Below are 16810 nucleotides of genomic sequence, written 5' to 3'. Positions count from 1 at the left end.
CTATATTTGAAGAATAACTTTCTGTAGTACAAATGAGATATTCCCTTTTGGAGCAAAGAAAGATGATAATGGGACAAGAGTAAAGACATTATCAAATAAATGAATTCCTTTTAACCAGGGGTAAAATCCAGAAGGTTCTGACAGGTTCTGGAGAACCAGTAGCGGAAATTTTGAGCAGTTTGGAGAACCGGCAAATACCACCTCTGGCTGGTCCCAGAGTGGGATGGGAATGGAGATTTCGCAATATCCTTCCCCTGTCACTCCCACCAAGTCACACCCATAGAACCGGTAGTAAAAAAATTTGGATTTCACCACTGCTTTTAACCCCCACAAAGGTCCCAACCCAGAGTGAGTTCCTATGCCTATTTTAGAAATCTTTTTCATGTCCTTGTTCAGAGCTATACTTGAGTAGCCTTAGTAGACAATAATCTAGTTATTTAGAATATTTTATCCTTCTTGTTTCCTTAAAAGGGATTCAGAGCAACTTAACTTGATCTAGCTAGATATGAAGGATTAAGGAAGGACATATGATAGAAATATACTCAAGCATCTAAGACAAACATTTATATAAACCCCAGGTCCTTGAATTTAGGTAAAACTCACAAACACACCCGGACAACAGGGCTCAAATAAAGTTCTAATGTTCTTTCCAAGCAGCTAATTCTACAAAATTACCTGCCATAGTCTGGATCGCTTCCAGGTGCTATCCAGTATCAAGAGCAACCCAGAGCAATTTATATAGTCAAATCAGAAATATTACTAAAATAAGTACAGTAACAAGACTTCTATTTTCCAGGAAAGAGAAATCCATGATAATATATCCATTTAAGCCATACCGTTGAAAGAATTTAGTTTAGATCAGAAAATTAGAGAAAGGAGCAACCATCTTTGAGAGTGAATGCGTTATTGTGCATGCTTTAGATTTAAAGGGAAAAATATTTTGGTGCACACCGGTCGGCTGGTCTTTGGGTTTCTGGTACTCTGGCGCATGCACATGCACACATATTTCGGTTTGAGCATTTGGTGACAAAAAGGTTCGCCGTCACTGTATTAGAGAATGAATTGAAATCCTACTTACCACTCCTTTTTCCCAGATCACAGACATCCTGTCTTCCACTCCATTCACTCCATATGGGATCTTTGTGAAATTATCTTTTCCTATAGCCTTCTGGCAGATATCATATGTACAATTATCTGTTCCCGTCACAGTCAAGTCACCACTTAAAAAAAATAAGGTAAAAGAAATCTACTATTCGAATGGCATAAAGGACGAGATAATCTTAAATGCCCCAACCAACCTTCCATTTCAGAATTATACATCCTACAGTAGCCTTCCCCTGCCACACCCATCAAGCCACGCCCACCAAGCCACACCACGCCCACCAAGCCACGCCCACAGAACTGGTAGTAAAAAAATTGCATTCCACCACTGCCTACGACCATTGCAGCATCCATATGGTCAGGTGATCAAAATTCAGACACTTAGCAAGTGAATTGTATTTATGATGGTTGCAGTATGCCGTGGTCAGGTGATCACGTTTTGTGACCTTCTGGCAAGCAAAGTCAGATTTACTTTACAACAGTGTTACTAACTTAATGACTGCAGTGATTCATTTAACAACTGTGGAAAGAAAAGTCATCAAATGGGGCAAAATTCACTGAACTGTCTTGCTTAGCAACATAAATTTGGGTCTCAGTTGTGGTCGTGAGTTGAGGACTGCCTGTATTATTTTGGTGGGTTGAGAGGCAGGCTTAGATTCCTTTCATTTACCAATGAAAGGAAACCTGGAATGCTGCAGTATAAAGAGTATCAGTGCCTTGGAGCCACATAATCCTTTCAGGAAATAGAAATGGTAGGTGGCTGCAGTCCAATGCTTTTTTTGGAAGCATTCCAAATATTTGGAAATTGACCAAGACAAGCTGGACAAATTAGGAGGATAGTGGACTTGGGCCAGAAGAGGAGAGAAGGATGAAGAAAGCAACCTACTGAAATTGGCTCCTAGTAAACAGAAACTTATTACAATATGGCCATCAAGAGGGCTATAACTCACCAAGGGGCTGATGTTGAAAAGCTAAGCAGGGTTAGACCTGATTATTATTTGCCTGGAATGCCACAAAGAAATACCTAAATTGAAGTTAGATGGGAAGTTGAAAAACATCTCGGTATATAGCAGTGGCAAATCATTTGTATAGTTTTGCTAAGTAAACAACATGGATGTATCTCTAAGGTCAAGCTTGACTCAAAGAACACTTTCATTTTTATCTTTGGGATTGGTGAAGTTTCCCTTCCAAAATCAGCTATTTTCTGAGACGGTCTATGATATCCTCTCAAAATAAGCTGCATGACTTCCGTTCAATATTTAGCTGTTTCCAAGCAAACTGGGAAAACCATACTGTAAATGACAAATATATGTACATCAGAACATTAGTTACTTCTTCCAAAAGGAATATTATAACTCCTCTCCATATTATTTTACATGTTCCCTTCAAAATGCATTGAAGCACATTAGTCTATTTTGCATTTTTGTTTATGCTGGCTTTAGCAACCACTTAGGATCCTTCTATGAAATGTGAATGATGAACCTCCTTACTTTGCTAGAAGATTCATGAGGAAGTCTGGAGTGGAAGCATCAGGCCTCAATGGAGGAGCCATGACGTGAGCTGCTGCATGTGGCCAGTCCTTATGCCAATAGTGGGTGCCATTTGTACCAAGGCTTGCAGCTATAGGCTCACCATACACAACTTTGCCTAGGGAGAGAAGAATGAGGCAAATTAATGGTAAGAAGAACAAAGCTAGTAATACTAACTTGCAATTCCACATCAAAGGATTGGATCAGGTATAATATAGTGAATGCATGTAACCTAAGTGTAACCATCCCAATTAGTAGATGAATAGATGTCTGGGGTGGGGGGAAACTAATGATGGAGTGGGCAAGTTTAGGGGACACATATACACTCCCTCCCCAGCTTTTCTGTGGTCACTGAAGCTTGCTACAGAAACTATCATTTATTGTAAATCATGTCAATAATTGAATGTGCAGACTGATCTTCCAAGTATGGGTAGACATAAAATCAAAATATATACTTGCATGTTTTCTACAGCCCATGTAGAAAAAAATTGAACTGAGAGGCAAAATTTTGATGATGAAGGCTTAGAAAAGATGATGGGAAGTTAATATTACATTGTGGTTTAGATAATTTAAAAGAAGGATTGATGTCTGTCCTTTTACACAAAATAATGAAGAAAAATTACCAGATAGACCAACATTTAGTAGCAAAGTGCCAAGGAATATGATAGACTTTGGCATACTTCTTATTGATCTCTCTCACACACATTTCTCCGAAGGAAATCCTAATACCACTCATCTTAAAATTGACAAGGTTGAGAAACAATGCTCTAGGAGTGTCAAACTCAAAGCGCTTAGATCTGGCCATTGGGGCCACCCTGGAAACAGCAAAGGACTAGCCCGCGGTGCCTCTGCCAGCAAAAATGGAGCTTGGGAGGGCCACAAACAGCTCCTGAAGTCAGTTTTCGGTTGTGCCAGCCTCCTGAAACCTCTGCATGCAGCACTCTTGAGCTCCGTTTTCGCTGGCAGAGGCTAAAACTATAGGCGTACCTGACACAAGTGACATTGAGCTGCCCATCCAGCTCCCCAAGGTCAAACACAGCCGTGATTCAGCCCTCAATGAAACCGAGTCTCACACCCCTGCTCTAGAGGAAAGGTAGCTTTTCCTCTAGAGCACAATGATAATAATCTACTAATATAGAATCGGTAATTGGACTGCAACATCAACTGTTAATTAGAGGAACTACTCCAATTTACCACTGATTAATTGTGATCATTCCCATCTTCCTTGTCTCCCGAATGATCTTTATATTAATAATCACACATCTTAAAAAAAATCTATATTTTTGTTCTAAATGTTTTTAAGGCTACTGATTACAACTATGCAATAAGGGATAACATTACATGTTCATGTGCAGCCATCCAACATCTGCAGAGTCTTTAAATCAATATTGTTGAGATATCTCTGCCCATCTATTTTTGACAGAGAGATCAAACAAACAAAGTAACCATTGGGGATATAAAGGCAAAAGCTTTGAGGCCAGCTAAAGATGCTGCTGCTTTATATAGTTTTGGAGGGAAAAGCTAAGAATGTTTACTCAACAGATGATACTTATTTAAAAACTTTGCAAACTGTGTTTTGTATTATTTATCTCAGGACTGCTTACTATGCAAATTGAAATGAAACAAAATGATAAAATTTATCATAAAAAAATAAAACCACAAAAAGAATTTAAATTCAAATTAAAACAGCCCTTTGAAAACTTGATATTTGAATCCCAAGCTATTGAAGGATAAGAAAATTGAAGACAATCTATCCAGGACAGATTTTGCAAAATTGACAGCATAGTTTCCCAAAGAGCCAACTCAGTAAAAATTTGATTGCTATATTTTGAACTGTGATTGTAGCTGCATATTGAACTACAAGTGTCATCAAAAACAGCTCTAGATCTATGTACAATAGATTATTGTGTACAGATTACTGTACTACCATACTGAGGTTACATAGACAATTATTTGGCAGCAAAAAAACCACAAAAAGCTAACATTTTGATGTCACTTTTGTGATTATTTTTGCCAAATGTTGTACAGGAAAAAAAATAGAACCAGTTAGATCTGGAAGTTAAAGCACAAGGCAGGGAACTGCGAGATTGTGAATTCTAGCCCCATCTTTGGCATGAAGGCCAATTGGGCCAGTCATTCTCTCTCAGCCCACAGCGTTAGGCTTGGAAGAGAAGCCAGTTGGTCAATTCCTGTTGCAATATTTTGTTGACTCAAAAAAAGTGGATGATGCTAGGATGAAAAAATCTTACCGGTGAGATTTTATAGACATTGAAAACCTGAATGTAAGGTTTTATAATTCTTGCCATCTGGAGCTTTTATCCTAAAACAGAAATTCCTCCTATTGTTTCCCATTATATGGCTAGTTCAGCCATTCCCAAATGGTGATAACTGGCAGGGCTACTGCAAATGATTTGAGATGGGTAGGCGATAATTACAGCATCCAATGGGCTTCCTATGTACCATACTTATAGATAGTAAGGAAAGTGATCTGGATGGAGATGTGCAAAATCATTACCTGCACAAAAGGGGCTGAAACATTTAAAATCTAGAACAGTGAGATAACTTTCAGAAGCAATCAATGCAGAGGCCTCCTTAATTCACTGAACTGTAAGATAGAGGAAGAAGAATAACATAATATAGGAGCTTTGGTGGTGCAGTGATTATAATGCAGTATTATTGCAGTCTAACTCTGCCTATTACCAGGAGTTCAATCCTGACTGATTCAAGATTGCCTTCCATCCTTCAGAAGTCAGTAAAACAAGATTGTTGGGTGCAATATGCTGACTCTGTAAACTACTTAGAGAGTGATCTAAAGCAGTGGTCACCAACTGGTGGTCCACGAGAAAATTTTGGTGGTCCGCAGAAAAATTATTTGCATTTTTTATATTGCACTAAATTAGGGGTCCTCAAACTATGGCCCTGGGCTGGATACGTGCAATGAACTTTTGTGTTGCTGCAGAGAGTCTCCCCCTTCAGAGTCTTTTTGTGCAAGTCAGAGGGGGGTAGAAATTCCGACTTGGGGTCTGCTTCAACCTCCTGGTGTGGGGCTTTGGGGGAAGGCTGGAGGGAAGCACCACTGGTGGCGACAAGCCAGAGGACCTCGTTCCAGTGGGACTGCATCATGGCCTGGAACTGGCTGACCATCTCAGCCTGCTGAGCCTCCAGGCGCTGGTACCTGGCCTTGTACTCCCGCAGGTCTTCCCTCTGCTTGGAAAGCCTATGCTCCTAGTCCTCAGTGAGGTGCTTCTGCTGAGCCTCCTTCTCGGTCAGATCCAATTTGAACTGAGCTGTTTTGCCAACTCTTTCTCATGGTGGCTGCTTAGCTCCAACACTGCTTCCTGTTGGGGCCTAAGGAGCCCAGGCAGGGAGGCAAGGAGTGGCTGGGAGGGGAGAGGCGAATAGAGGCCAGTGAGGGGCGCCTCGCCATGAGTGACATTGAGTTGGCCATACCCACCCAGTCACATGACCACAGCCACAGCTACCCAGCCAGTCATTAGGCAGATCATATTAATGGTCTGTAGGATTTAAAATTATGAATTTAGTGGTCCCTGAAGTCTGAAAGATTGGTAACCCCTGCTCTAAAGCACTATGAAGCAGTATATAAACCTAAATGCTATTGTTCTGTTTCCCTTCCCCCAATACTCCCAGCAAAGAGTCCGTCAGAGGCCTTCCTTTTTTTCCCCTTTTATTTACATAGATACATGTCCTGGCCACGTCTACCCACGGGCCTGCCAAGTTTCTGGAGATAACGAGGAAATTATAGATAAGGCCAGAATTACTCACGAATATATTCTTCCCTCCATTGAAATAGTTAGCTCGCGCCAATTCATTAGCTCGCGCCAACTCATTACTTTGTCCAAGACAAAAAACCAGGAAGTCCCGCCTCCTATTTATAGTCTCTGCAGATGTCACTGCATGACAATTATGACTTGGCTTTGTCCCAACTCTTCCGCTGCTGCGCACGGCGATTACGTCTACGTGACCTTGCATCGCTCCAAAACTGTTCTTGGGCGTTGCCAAATCAGAAGGAGGCTCCATGGAATCAGGCTGTGCCGGCCCCTCCCATCCCTTTGAGTGGGTGCCAGGGAGGAAAGGGCTCAAGAGAAGCAGGGCTGGCCAGGTCTTCTCCTCACTTTCTGAATCATCCGAGTCCAGGAGTCTGGGTCCAGGAACCTGGGTCACAACACTATCCTCACCGCAGGGCCCTTCCCCGGGCTGACGATCGGGATGCGGTCGGGCTGGGTTCTGCTCATGGAAGGCCTGCACCAGGTCAGGGGCATGAACGCCGGAGGCATCTACCCAGGAGAAATCAGTCCCGTATCCCTTCCACGCGATCAAATATTGGAAACGACCTTCAGCCAGCGGGAGTCTCGTGACGCTGTGGACTTCAGATTCCTCCGATCCGTCCTCGGCGACAGTGACGGGTGCTGTTGGGCACCGAAGGGGACTCGGTGTGGCCTCAGGAACCAGAAGGGACCGTGAAAACGGGTGGATCCGCATGGATCGTGGCAGGGTCAGTCGGTAGGCTACCGGGTTGATGACTGCCTCGACAGGGAACGGGCCGATGAATCGGTGGTCCAACTTCTTTACCGGGCGGTCGGACGGGAGGTGTTTGGTGGAGAGCCACACCGGTCTCCAACTGCCAGCGGGGCGTTGCCCGTCGGGAGCGGTCGGCGGACCGTTTGTAATCCTCCTTTGCCCGATTCAGCTGCTGGCGTACCAACTGTTGGACCGCATGCAATTCCGTCAGGAAGGTCTGCGTTCGGGAACAGGAGAGTCCGGTGGTGCCAGAGGAAGAGCCGCGGATGGTACCCCACATTGGCAAAGAACGGGTCATCTGAGTAGAGGTGTGCTGAGAGTTGTTAAAAGCAAACTCCGCCAGGGACAGGTAGTCGGCCCAGTTGTCCTGTTGCTGGTTGATGAAGCAACGGAGATACTGTTCCAGTATACCGATGACCTTCTCTGTACCCCGTCGGTCTCCGGATGGTGCGATGACGACAGACACACCTGCACCTCCAACGCGCCATCAGGCTCTTCCAGAAGCGGGCTGTGAACTGAACTCCACGGTCCGAAACCACCCTGTCCGGTAGACCATGGAGGCGGAAGATGTGCTGCAGAAAGAGGCGGGCGTTTTGCGGCTGTGGGCAGTCCGCGGCATGGGATGAAGTGTGCCATCTTGGTGAGCATGTCCACCACCACCAGCACCGTGGTGAACCCAGAGGACGGCGGCAGGTCTGTCAGGAAGTCCATAGAGATCGCCCCCCAGGGTCTGTCGGGTGTCGGCAAGGGCTGGAGGAGCCCGGGAGGGGCCCCCGTGGCGGTCTTGGCTTGCCGGCACGGTACGCAGGATGTCACGTAGGCATGTATATCATGCCGCACTCGGGGCCACCAAAAGGTCCGTGTCACCAGGTGGAGGGTCTTGAAGAACCCAAAATGTCCTGCTGCAGGGTTGTCGTGGCACTGGGTCATGACGAGGGCTCGGAGTGGTCCTGTGGGCACATATAATCGCCCCCGAAACTTGAGTAAGTCCTCCTCCAAGGTCCAAGGAGACGCGGGGCCCACCTCCGCTCTCCTTTGCTGCGACCAGGCGTCCTGGCGCTGCGCCTCTCGCACCTGGGCCCGCAAGTCCACTGGCTCCCGTGCTGCGGCCAAGGCTTCTGCCGGCAGCACTGTCCGTGGAGGAAGGGGGTCCTTGGCGCAGAGGTACTCTGGCTTGCGGGACAGGGCATCCGCCCTCCGGTTGTGACCGCTGGGAATGTAGGTCACGCGGAAGTTGAACCGGGCAAAAAACAACGACCACCGGATCTGCCGCTGGTTCAACTTCCGAGCTGTGGTGAGGTGCTCGAGATTCCGATGGTCCGTTCGGACCTCCACCTGATGTCGGGCCCCCTCCAGATGGTGTCGCCAAGCCTCGAATGCAGCCTTGATAGCCAGCAACTCTTTTTCCCAGATAGTGTAGTTGCGCTCGGAAGGATTGAGTTTCCGGGAGTAGTAAGCGCGGGAAAAAGTGTGCCACCATTCGCCAGAGCCTGTAGCAGCACCGCTCCCAGAGCCACATTGGACGCGTCTGTTTCCACCACAAAAGGCCGGAGCGGGTCGGGATGCCTCAGGACGGGTTCCGTGACGAAGGCTTTCTTGAGGGCTGTGAATGCTTCTTGCTGCGGGGGACCCCACCGGAACGCAACCTTCTTCCTGAGGAGCTGGGTAAGTGGAGCCGTCAGTGTGGCAAAGCCCGGGATGAAGGTCCGGTAGTAGTTGGCGGCCCAGCAAGCGCTGAACATCCTTCACCCGACGAGGGCTTCCCAGCTACACAAAGCTTCTACTTTACATGGGTCCATGGCTATGCCCTCGGGCGAGATGATATGCCCGAGGAATTCTATGGAAGTCCGGAAGAAGACGCATTTCTCCAGCTTCGCATTGAGTTGTTGCTCCATAGCGTTGCAGAACCAGACCGACGTGTCGAAGGTGGCTTTCCTGGACCGGGAGTAAATCAGGATGTCGTCAGGTAGATAACCACGAACCGATCCAACATGTCTCGGAACACGTCGTTCATGAAGTGCTGAAAAACGGCGGGAGCATTGGTCAACCCAAATGGCATGACAGTGTATTCGTAGTGTCCGTATCGGGTGCCGAATGCCGTCTTCCATTCGTCTCCTTCTCGCATCGGCACCAGGTTGTAGGCCCCCCGGAGATCGAGCTTGGTGAAGATCGTGGCCTCCCGCAACCTTTCCAGTAGCTCCGGGATGAGCGGCAGGGGTAGCGATTCCGCACCGTAATGGCGTTTAGCCGGCGGTAATCACAGCATAGGCGCAAGTCCCTGTCTTCTTCTTCACAAGAGGACCGGGGCCGAGAGGGACTTTGAAGGCCGGATGAACCTCGGGCCAGGTTTTTGTCCAGGAAGTCCCTGAGGCGGCCAACTCGGGCTCCGACATGGAATACAGGCGTCCCACAGGCAGTGGTGCGTTGGGCAGAAGGTCCACGGGCAATCGTAGGGCCGATGCGGGGTAGTCGGTCCGCCTCCTTCTCGCTGAACACGCCGGGCGAAGTCCGCCAGCTCAGGAGGCAAGGTGATGGCAGCGGTGGGGACGTTCTGGCCGGCACAGGTGTGGCGGATGTGATCGACGCACTGCAGACTCGGGAAAGAGATGGCGTTCGCGACCAGGCCACCTGAGGATCGTGGGTCCGAAGCCAGGCCATCCCAAGGACCACAGGAAAATGAAGGTCCGCCGTGACATAAAACTGGATCGCCTCCTCATGGTCCCCAATAGCCAGGCGCAAAGGCTGGGTGGCAAATTTAATGGGGCCGGACACCAGTTCTCGCCCATCAATTGTCTCTACCCGCACCGGAGGGTCCACCGGAACCACGGGGACCGCAAACTGGGTCACAAAGGCCTGATCCATAAAGTTTGTTGTGGCCCCTGAGTCCACCAGCGCATGCGCCTGGAGCCCGTCCGACTGGTTCCCCAACCATATCCGTGTGTCCAGAATCAGATGCCGAGGGGGCCCAGAGTCTACTTCCGCAACGCCCAGTGGGGCTTAGTACGTGCCCGACCTAGGGTTTCCCGAGGTCGGGCCTGCCCGCTTCCCGATTGGTCACGCTGTGATTCGGGACCGGCGTGCGTGCCCCACTTCGCTTTCTGGGGCAAGAAGCGCGGCGGCCGGGCTCCCCACAGTACAGGCACAATCCCCTTGGCGCCCGGTTCCGCCTCCTGGGCTGTTAGGCGAGGTCTGGCCGCTCCCAACTCCATGGGCTCTTCCGCAGCGGTTACAAAACGTGGGGCGACCCTGGGTGCTGGTGGTGCAGGAAGTGGGGTGCAGATGTCGACGGAGGGTCCCGGGGTGCGACGGGACGGTCGCCGTTGCAGACGGGCATCGAGGCGGAGACAAAGGCACCAAGTTGTCGAGGGTCCGCGGCGCCTCACGCGGGCCAGCTCGTCTTGCAATTCCTCTGAGAGTCCCTCCTGAACGCGCCCACCAGCGCTGCATCATTCCAGTCAGAGTCCTGGCACAAAAGACGAAATTCGCGATGTACTCCTGCAGGGGCGTTTCCCTTGACGGAGTTCCTTAAGGCGCCTGGTTGCCGCCAGCATTCGAACGGGTCCTCATACATGGTGCGCAGGTGCTGCCAAAACGCTGTTGGTCCGCCAGCAGGGGCTGTCCTGGAGCAAGAGGGCGTGGCCCATCGAGCAGCCGAGCCGGAAAGAAGGTTAATCACGAAGGCCACCTTAGCCCGGTCGTCTGGGAAATCCTCTGGCCTCATAGCCATGTAGAGCTGGCACTGTCCCAAGAAGGTCGGGAACATCTCAGGCTGCCCAGAAAACTTATCCGGTACGGTTATCGGGCACTTGCGACGAGGAGGAGGAGTGGGAGGATGGGGGCAGCAGGCACATTCCTGGCAGCAAGTTGGCCTGCCAAGTGAGCCACTTGCTGCTGGAGCTGTTGATTAGCTGCTTGTAGCTGCTCTAACTGCTGCTGTACCTGCTGCTGGTCCATCTTTGGTGGAAGATGTTTTAGTCAGGTCTTGGACAAAATGTTCTGTTTCCCTTCCCCCAATACTCCCAGCAAAGAGTCCGTCAGAGGCCTTCCTTTTTCCTTTTATTTACATAGATACATGTCCTGGCCACGCCTACCCACGGGCCTGCCAAGTTTCTGGAGATAACGAGGAAATTATAGATAAGGCCAGAATTACTCACGAATATATTCTTCCTCCATTGAAATAGTTAGCTCGCCAATTCATTAGCTCGCCAACTCATTACTTTGTCCAAGACAAAAACCAGGAAGTCCCGCCTCCTATTTATAGTCTCTGCAGATGTCACTGCATGACAATTATGACTTTGCTTTGTCCCAACTCTTCCGCTGCTGCGCACGGCCATTTCGTCTACGTGACCTTGCATCGCTCCTAAACCGTTCTTGGGCGTTGCCAAATCAGAAGGAGGCTCCATGGAATCAGGCTGTGTCGGCCCCTCCCCATCCCTTTGAGTGGGTGCCAGGGAGGGAAAGGGCTCAAGAGAAGCAGGGCTGGCCAGGTCTTCTCCCTCACTTTCTGAATCATCCGAGTCCAGGAGTCCGGGTCCAGGAACCTGGGTCACAACAGCTATTGCTATAATCAGACTAGCAAGATTCTGTTATTATAGCCAATAAACGTAGTTTTAGCCTTCCCGTGCAGTAGATTTCCTGCTCTGGCTCATCTAGTGGAGCTGCCAATGCCTGAGGTTATCTGAATCTCAATGTAATTTTTCCTAAAAACTGCAGTAGTGAATGTACTGCACTGAATACAATATGTTTGCAAGTGGCCATAATAAATGCTTAGAAATAGCTGCAGTTTATTGCTTCTTAATGTACAAGTCTGACTCCTCTCAGCCAAATGTGTTTATGTGGTGTCTGCAAACACGTGTGATGATGATTGATGATTCACATTAAGGAGAAGGTTGGGGAACCATTGGCTTAATTGATTAACAGCCCTATAATGTTGACTCCAAAATAAATGAAGTAGAGTAATGACATAATCCCAGACAATAATTTATATAAATGTAATTTGTATGATCAGATGAATGTTAATGTACATTAAATACATTAAATATATTCTATCTGGCCAGAACTCATATATAGCTCAATAGGGGTGATGAACAATACCATTAAACCTGTCTGGTCCCAGCTCAAAAACGTTATTCAAGAGCAGACATGGTTAAGAGTTGTCTAGTGTGGTCAGACTTAGTCATCTGGAAATCATTCTGGGGAAAAGGCAATAGCAAATCTTCTTTATGGTTAAGATGTGGAAATGTCTACGTGGTCACCGTATTATTCACTGTTTTTTTCCCCCAGTTGTTAGATAATCTCCCTGCAAGGACACTATTTGAGGAAACAGGATCTATAATGTGTAAAAATGATAAAATATACTGAATTTAGAAAAAAAGAATTCATTTTTGCAGGCAAGTTCTGTATTACAATGTTTCTTAACCTTGGCAAATTTAGGATGTGTGGATTTCACCTGTCAACTCAATACTATGAGTTGAAGTCCAGACATCTTAAGTTTGTCACGGTTGAGAATGTAATATGTACATGATGAAGCACAAACACTCTGATCCTTACAGTTTGGAAGCTTCTGGATAGCCTTGGGAAATTTTGCTTTGACCTACATATTTTAGCTGATTATACAGTTTATTACACTTGATTCTGAAAACACCTCATTTCCACAAAAGATAGCTATTCCAACTGCAAAATAAATTCATTGCATTGTCAACAGTGACATCTTGTGGACATCTTGTGGACAATGAAACCAGCCTAATAATAACGGGAAAAGGGACTCTGCTCAGCCTTATATTTAGGTTAATTAAATATTGATTAGTTACAGGGAAAAGAACTGAAGCCTAGACTGCAGAAGAAAGTAGAAATGTTCTTTAAACCTAGAGACCAACTCCATTTAGCTGAAGGATTAATCACAGAGAGCTTTGCAGCTTCATCCATAAGAAAATGCAATGTTTCATTGTCATATCTTCATGCAACTCGGACTCCAAATCTTGTCAAGCTTTTAATACAAGAACTTGAGCTCCTGAATATAAATCTAAGACATGTCTGAGACCATATTCTGTAAACTCAGACAAAATGGCTGCCAGTGAAGGATAAAATGAGGATAAAATGGTGAGGAGGTTCTTCTAGCCCTACAGGATGTATTCTCTTCTAGCGTTTACTTTCTACATTCCCCATCCCACCGGTACATTTACAGAAAAAAATCCAAATGCAAGAACTTCTAATTTTCATTTCATAAGAATATCTGCAGGTCTTATGTGAAGCTGAGGACATTTGTTTAAATAAAGGTAATGGTAAATAGTTGGGACTTTGCTTTGCAACTTGTCCATTTCTTTTTGCTTAATTAAAGACACTGTAAGGAGTGGAGGGCAGGATGGAGGAATTAAAACTTGATAGGGCAATCAGCTAAACAACCTCCAATGGAGATAACTGTAAAATCATATTGGAACCAAGTAAGAATATTCAAGCATGTTTAGCAAGTACCTACCTTGCCTGCGGGCATCTGCCACTATCTTGGCTGAAGACTTACTCATCACATGTACAATATAGAGAGGGCAATTTACTGAATTTGCAATGGTAATAGCTCTCAACGTGGCTTCTGCTTCCACTTCTTCTGGTCGGGCCATTTCATGTCCTTCTGGACCAGTTATTCCCAAAGCCAGCATCTTCTTTTCACCCTGTAGGCCAACCATGGTGAATACATGCCAGCGTTACCAACAGCAAAACTAAGAAATGAGATTCGCTCAACAAATCGCTATTAAAAATTACAGTCCCATTCATTTGCTTGCCATGGTACAGGAAGTTTTGGTCCAACAACCAACTGATTTTACCATAATACTTAAAATCCAGCAAACCAATTGCATTATATTGGACTCCTGACGTGAGAAACTACATAGGGCCAAGCTACATGTTACATGAACAAGTGCAGAATTTTTCAGGCAAAGAAAAGTCGGAATGAACTTTCACTAGTGTTGTTTGCAGGGCCTGAATATGTGTCAAATGAGTGGGTGTACCAAAGCATTGTTGTGCTATTGTGATGCAAACCCTACTCTTTTTGTATGGGCTGTCACACATATACAAACACACACAGACAAACACATATTCCAAAAGGGCAGAGCTTGCAGCTTGACGCTGCTTTCATTATTTTGATAATATAGCTTTAGGTATATGATCTCTGCTGCATTCTCAACATTAATTTAAAATTTTCTGCCTTCCACTGAAGAAGAATTTTCTTTTAGTTCAATGAGAACATACAGGCTGGGAGAGATCAACTATGATCTCTCATATATGAATATCATAGATCCATGATGGCGAACCTATGGCACACGTCCTACAGTTGGCACATGGAGCCATATCTGTGGGCACACGAGCATTGCCCTAGCTCAGCTCTAGTGTGCATGCGCACGCCGGCCACCTGATTTTGGGGCTTTCCAGGCCCACCGGAAGTTGGGAAATGGGCTGTTTCTGGCCTCCAGAGGGCCTCAGGGGGGTGGGGGGTAAGGAAGGCAGTTTTTGCCCTCCCCAGGCTCCAAAAAAGTCTCTGGGCTTACTGGGAAAATGGGCTTACTGGGCCCACCTTGCCATCACATGCCAAAAGCAGGTGAGCGCAGGGGGTCGTATACAGGGGGAAGGGCGCATTGAATTTTGGGTGTGGGCACTTGCACACGACCCCCCCGCGTGACCCCCACTTTTGGTACATGATGGCAAAAAGGTTAGCCATCACTGTCATAGATGATATTCAGCATCCTAGTATAGAATAAAGATTATTCCTACCTGCAATTTATGGAGAACAAATTATGTGATTAGCTTTTGGTTTGGTTTGGTTCTGTCTGGATGTAAGTAAAGAAGGAAAGATTAATTACTGAAATAAATGGAAGTAAATACACACCGTAAAAATTCAATGACTTAATGAGTACACACTTATTTCCTTTAAGGAATCAAGGAATAAAGTCATTATTCAATGGCTTTAACTAGCGGATTCCTTGAAGAAGTGGCATCTTTCCTTTTAGGCTATGATGGACAACTGGAAAAAGAGAGGCTGCTTTAATGGCTGGCAGAGATGAAGTGCCTTTCTCAGGCTCCTTAATTCTTTCTCCAAATCATTTGCAAAGCATGAATATATGGATGTATTTGTAACTGTTGAATTCTTAGTTTACATGCACATACATACATGTGTGACAGGTGCATGTAATGTAATTAGGGTGGTTAAGGAGTATGTTCTTCTCCTTGGTTTTGGTCAAATCTGAGGTAATACATTGTCAGGGAATTCTATCTATTGGATTTTTTTTGTTGTTGATTGCTACATTTAAGCATCCAGAATGATGGAAGTTATGTAATAGAATATTGTAGGCCTGGCTCCAACAATAAAATAAGCTTGGAAATACACCTGAGAAATTCAAAAGAGATCCTTAGGCATCTTGACTGTAAGTTGGAACAACAGAAGTTCTTTGCCGTAGAAGAAGTCTTGAGAAATTGCAAGGCAAACTGAGGCCACTGATCTGTATAGGCACCCTGATTGAATAAAGCAAAGTGCAGATAGAAACTGGATTGCTTTTTTCAAGCAGACATAAATGCCCCCAAAGGGAATAAGAAAGAACTTGGAAACACTGAAGTGGAACTAAATGTGTCAGGTTTCTTTGCCCTTCCATGTCTTACTTCTAAGTATGTATATGTATGAGAGGCTACTTTTAGGGCTGTGGAAATCTTGGATGCTCTGCTTTGATGGACGCCCCATCTCCAAGACTAAAATGATCAGGATGTACCTTCTCTGACTGCTTTGGTTGTCACTGGGAGTTGCAGGGCAAGACTGTGAAGTGAGATCAATGCCTTATCAACCAACTTGTGGAGCTTCAATCATGTAACTGGAGACACCATCTTGACTTTTTAACACACACAATTCCCCAGATGCTCCTGTGTGTCCTGGGTGCTCTCTGAGCATGGTTGTTTTCTTGCAGACATTTCATTACCAAACTAGGTAACATCATCAATGTATTTTACCAATGTGTGTTACCCAACTGTTTGCAAGAAAACAACTAAGCTCAGAGAGCACCAAGGACCCCACCATTCAACCCTGTATATCATATATACCAGTGATGGCTAACTTTTTTGCCATTGCTTGCCAGGATGGGGGATGGGGGAAGGTGTGTGCGCACGCGTGCCCACACCCATAATTCTATATGCCCCGCCCTGCGCATGCGTGCGCAATCCCCCCCCCCGCTTCTTGCACGCAATGGCCTGGTAGGCCCGTTTTTCTTTCTAACATGACTCCAGATCCTCTCTATGCATTTGAGGAGGGCAAAAACAGCCTTCCCCACCCACTAGGAGACCCTCCGGAGGCCCAAAACGGCCCATTTCCCAACTTCCAGTTGGGAAGTCCCTGGTCTAGGAGTCTCTGGAGGCCGGGGACAACAAAAAATGTCACTTCCTGTCCAACCGGAAGTTGAGAGGATCTGGAGTCAGGTGAGAAAGAAAAATGGGCCTTCCCCACCCACCCCAGGCCCTCTGGAGACAGGAAACAGCCTGTTCCCCTACTTCTAGTGGGCCAAGAAGGCCCGAAAATCAGCTGGCTACGTTGCGCATGCGCACTTGAGCTGAGCTGGCGTGCCCACTGATATAGCTACGTGTGCCACTTGTGGCATGCGTGCCATAGGTTC

The 16810-nt window shown here is 46.5% G+C and overlaps 1 protein-coding gene across 1 annotated transcript in view; it reads right to left on the bottom strand.

Moving 5' to 3' along the window:
- DPYS (dihydropyrimidinase) overlaps nt 1-16810 on the bottom strand; it is a 53173-nt gene that overhangs the window by 15664 nt on the left and 20699 nt on the right. Inside the window, exons 4-6 of the mRNA XM_058178214.1 lie at nt 13645-13834; nt 2592-2748; nt 1079-1220 (exon numbers count right to left, since the gene is read on the bottom strand). Of these exons, the coding sequence (XP_058034197.1) occupies nt 1079-1220; nt 2592-2748; nt 13645-13834 (489 nt within the window). The remainder of the gene's footprint in view (nt 1-1078; nt 1221-2591; nt 2749-13644; nt 13835-16810) is intronic.

This window comes from Ahaetulla prasina, chromosome 3, assembly GCF_028640845.1.
Source record: "Ahaetulla prasina isolate Xishuangbanna chromosome 3, ASM2864084v1, whole genome shotgun sequence".
Taxonomy (NCBI): Eukaryota; Metazoa; Chordata; class Lepidosauria; order Squamata; family Colubridae; genus Ahaetulla; species Ahaetulla prasina.
The sequence above is the reverse complement of the archived record's forward strand: the minus strand, read 5'-3'. Positions and strand labels throughout refer to the sequence as shown.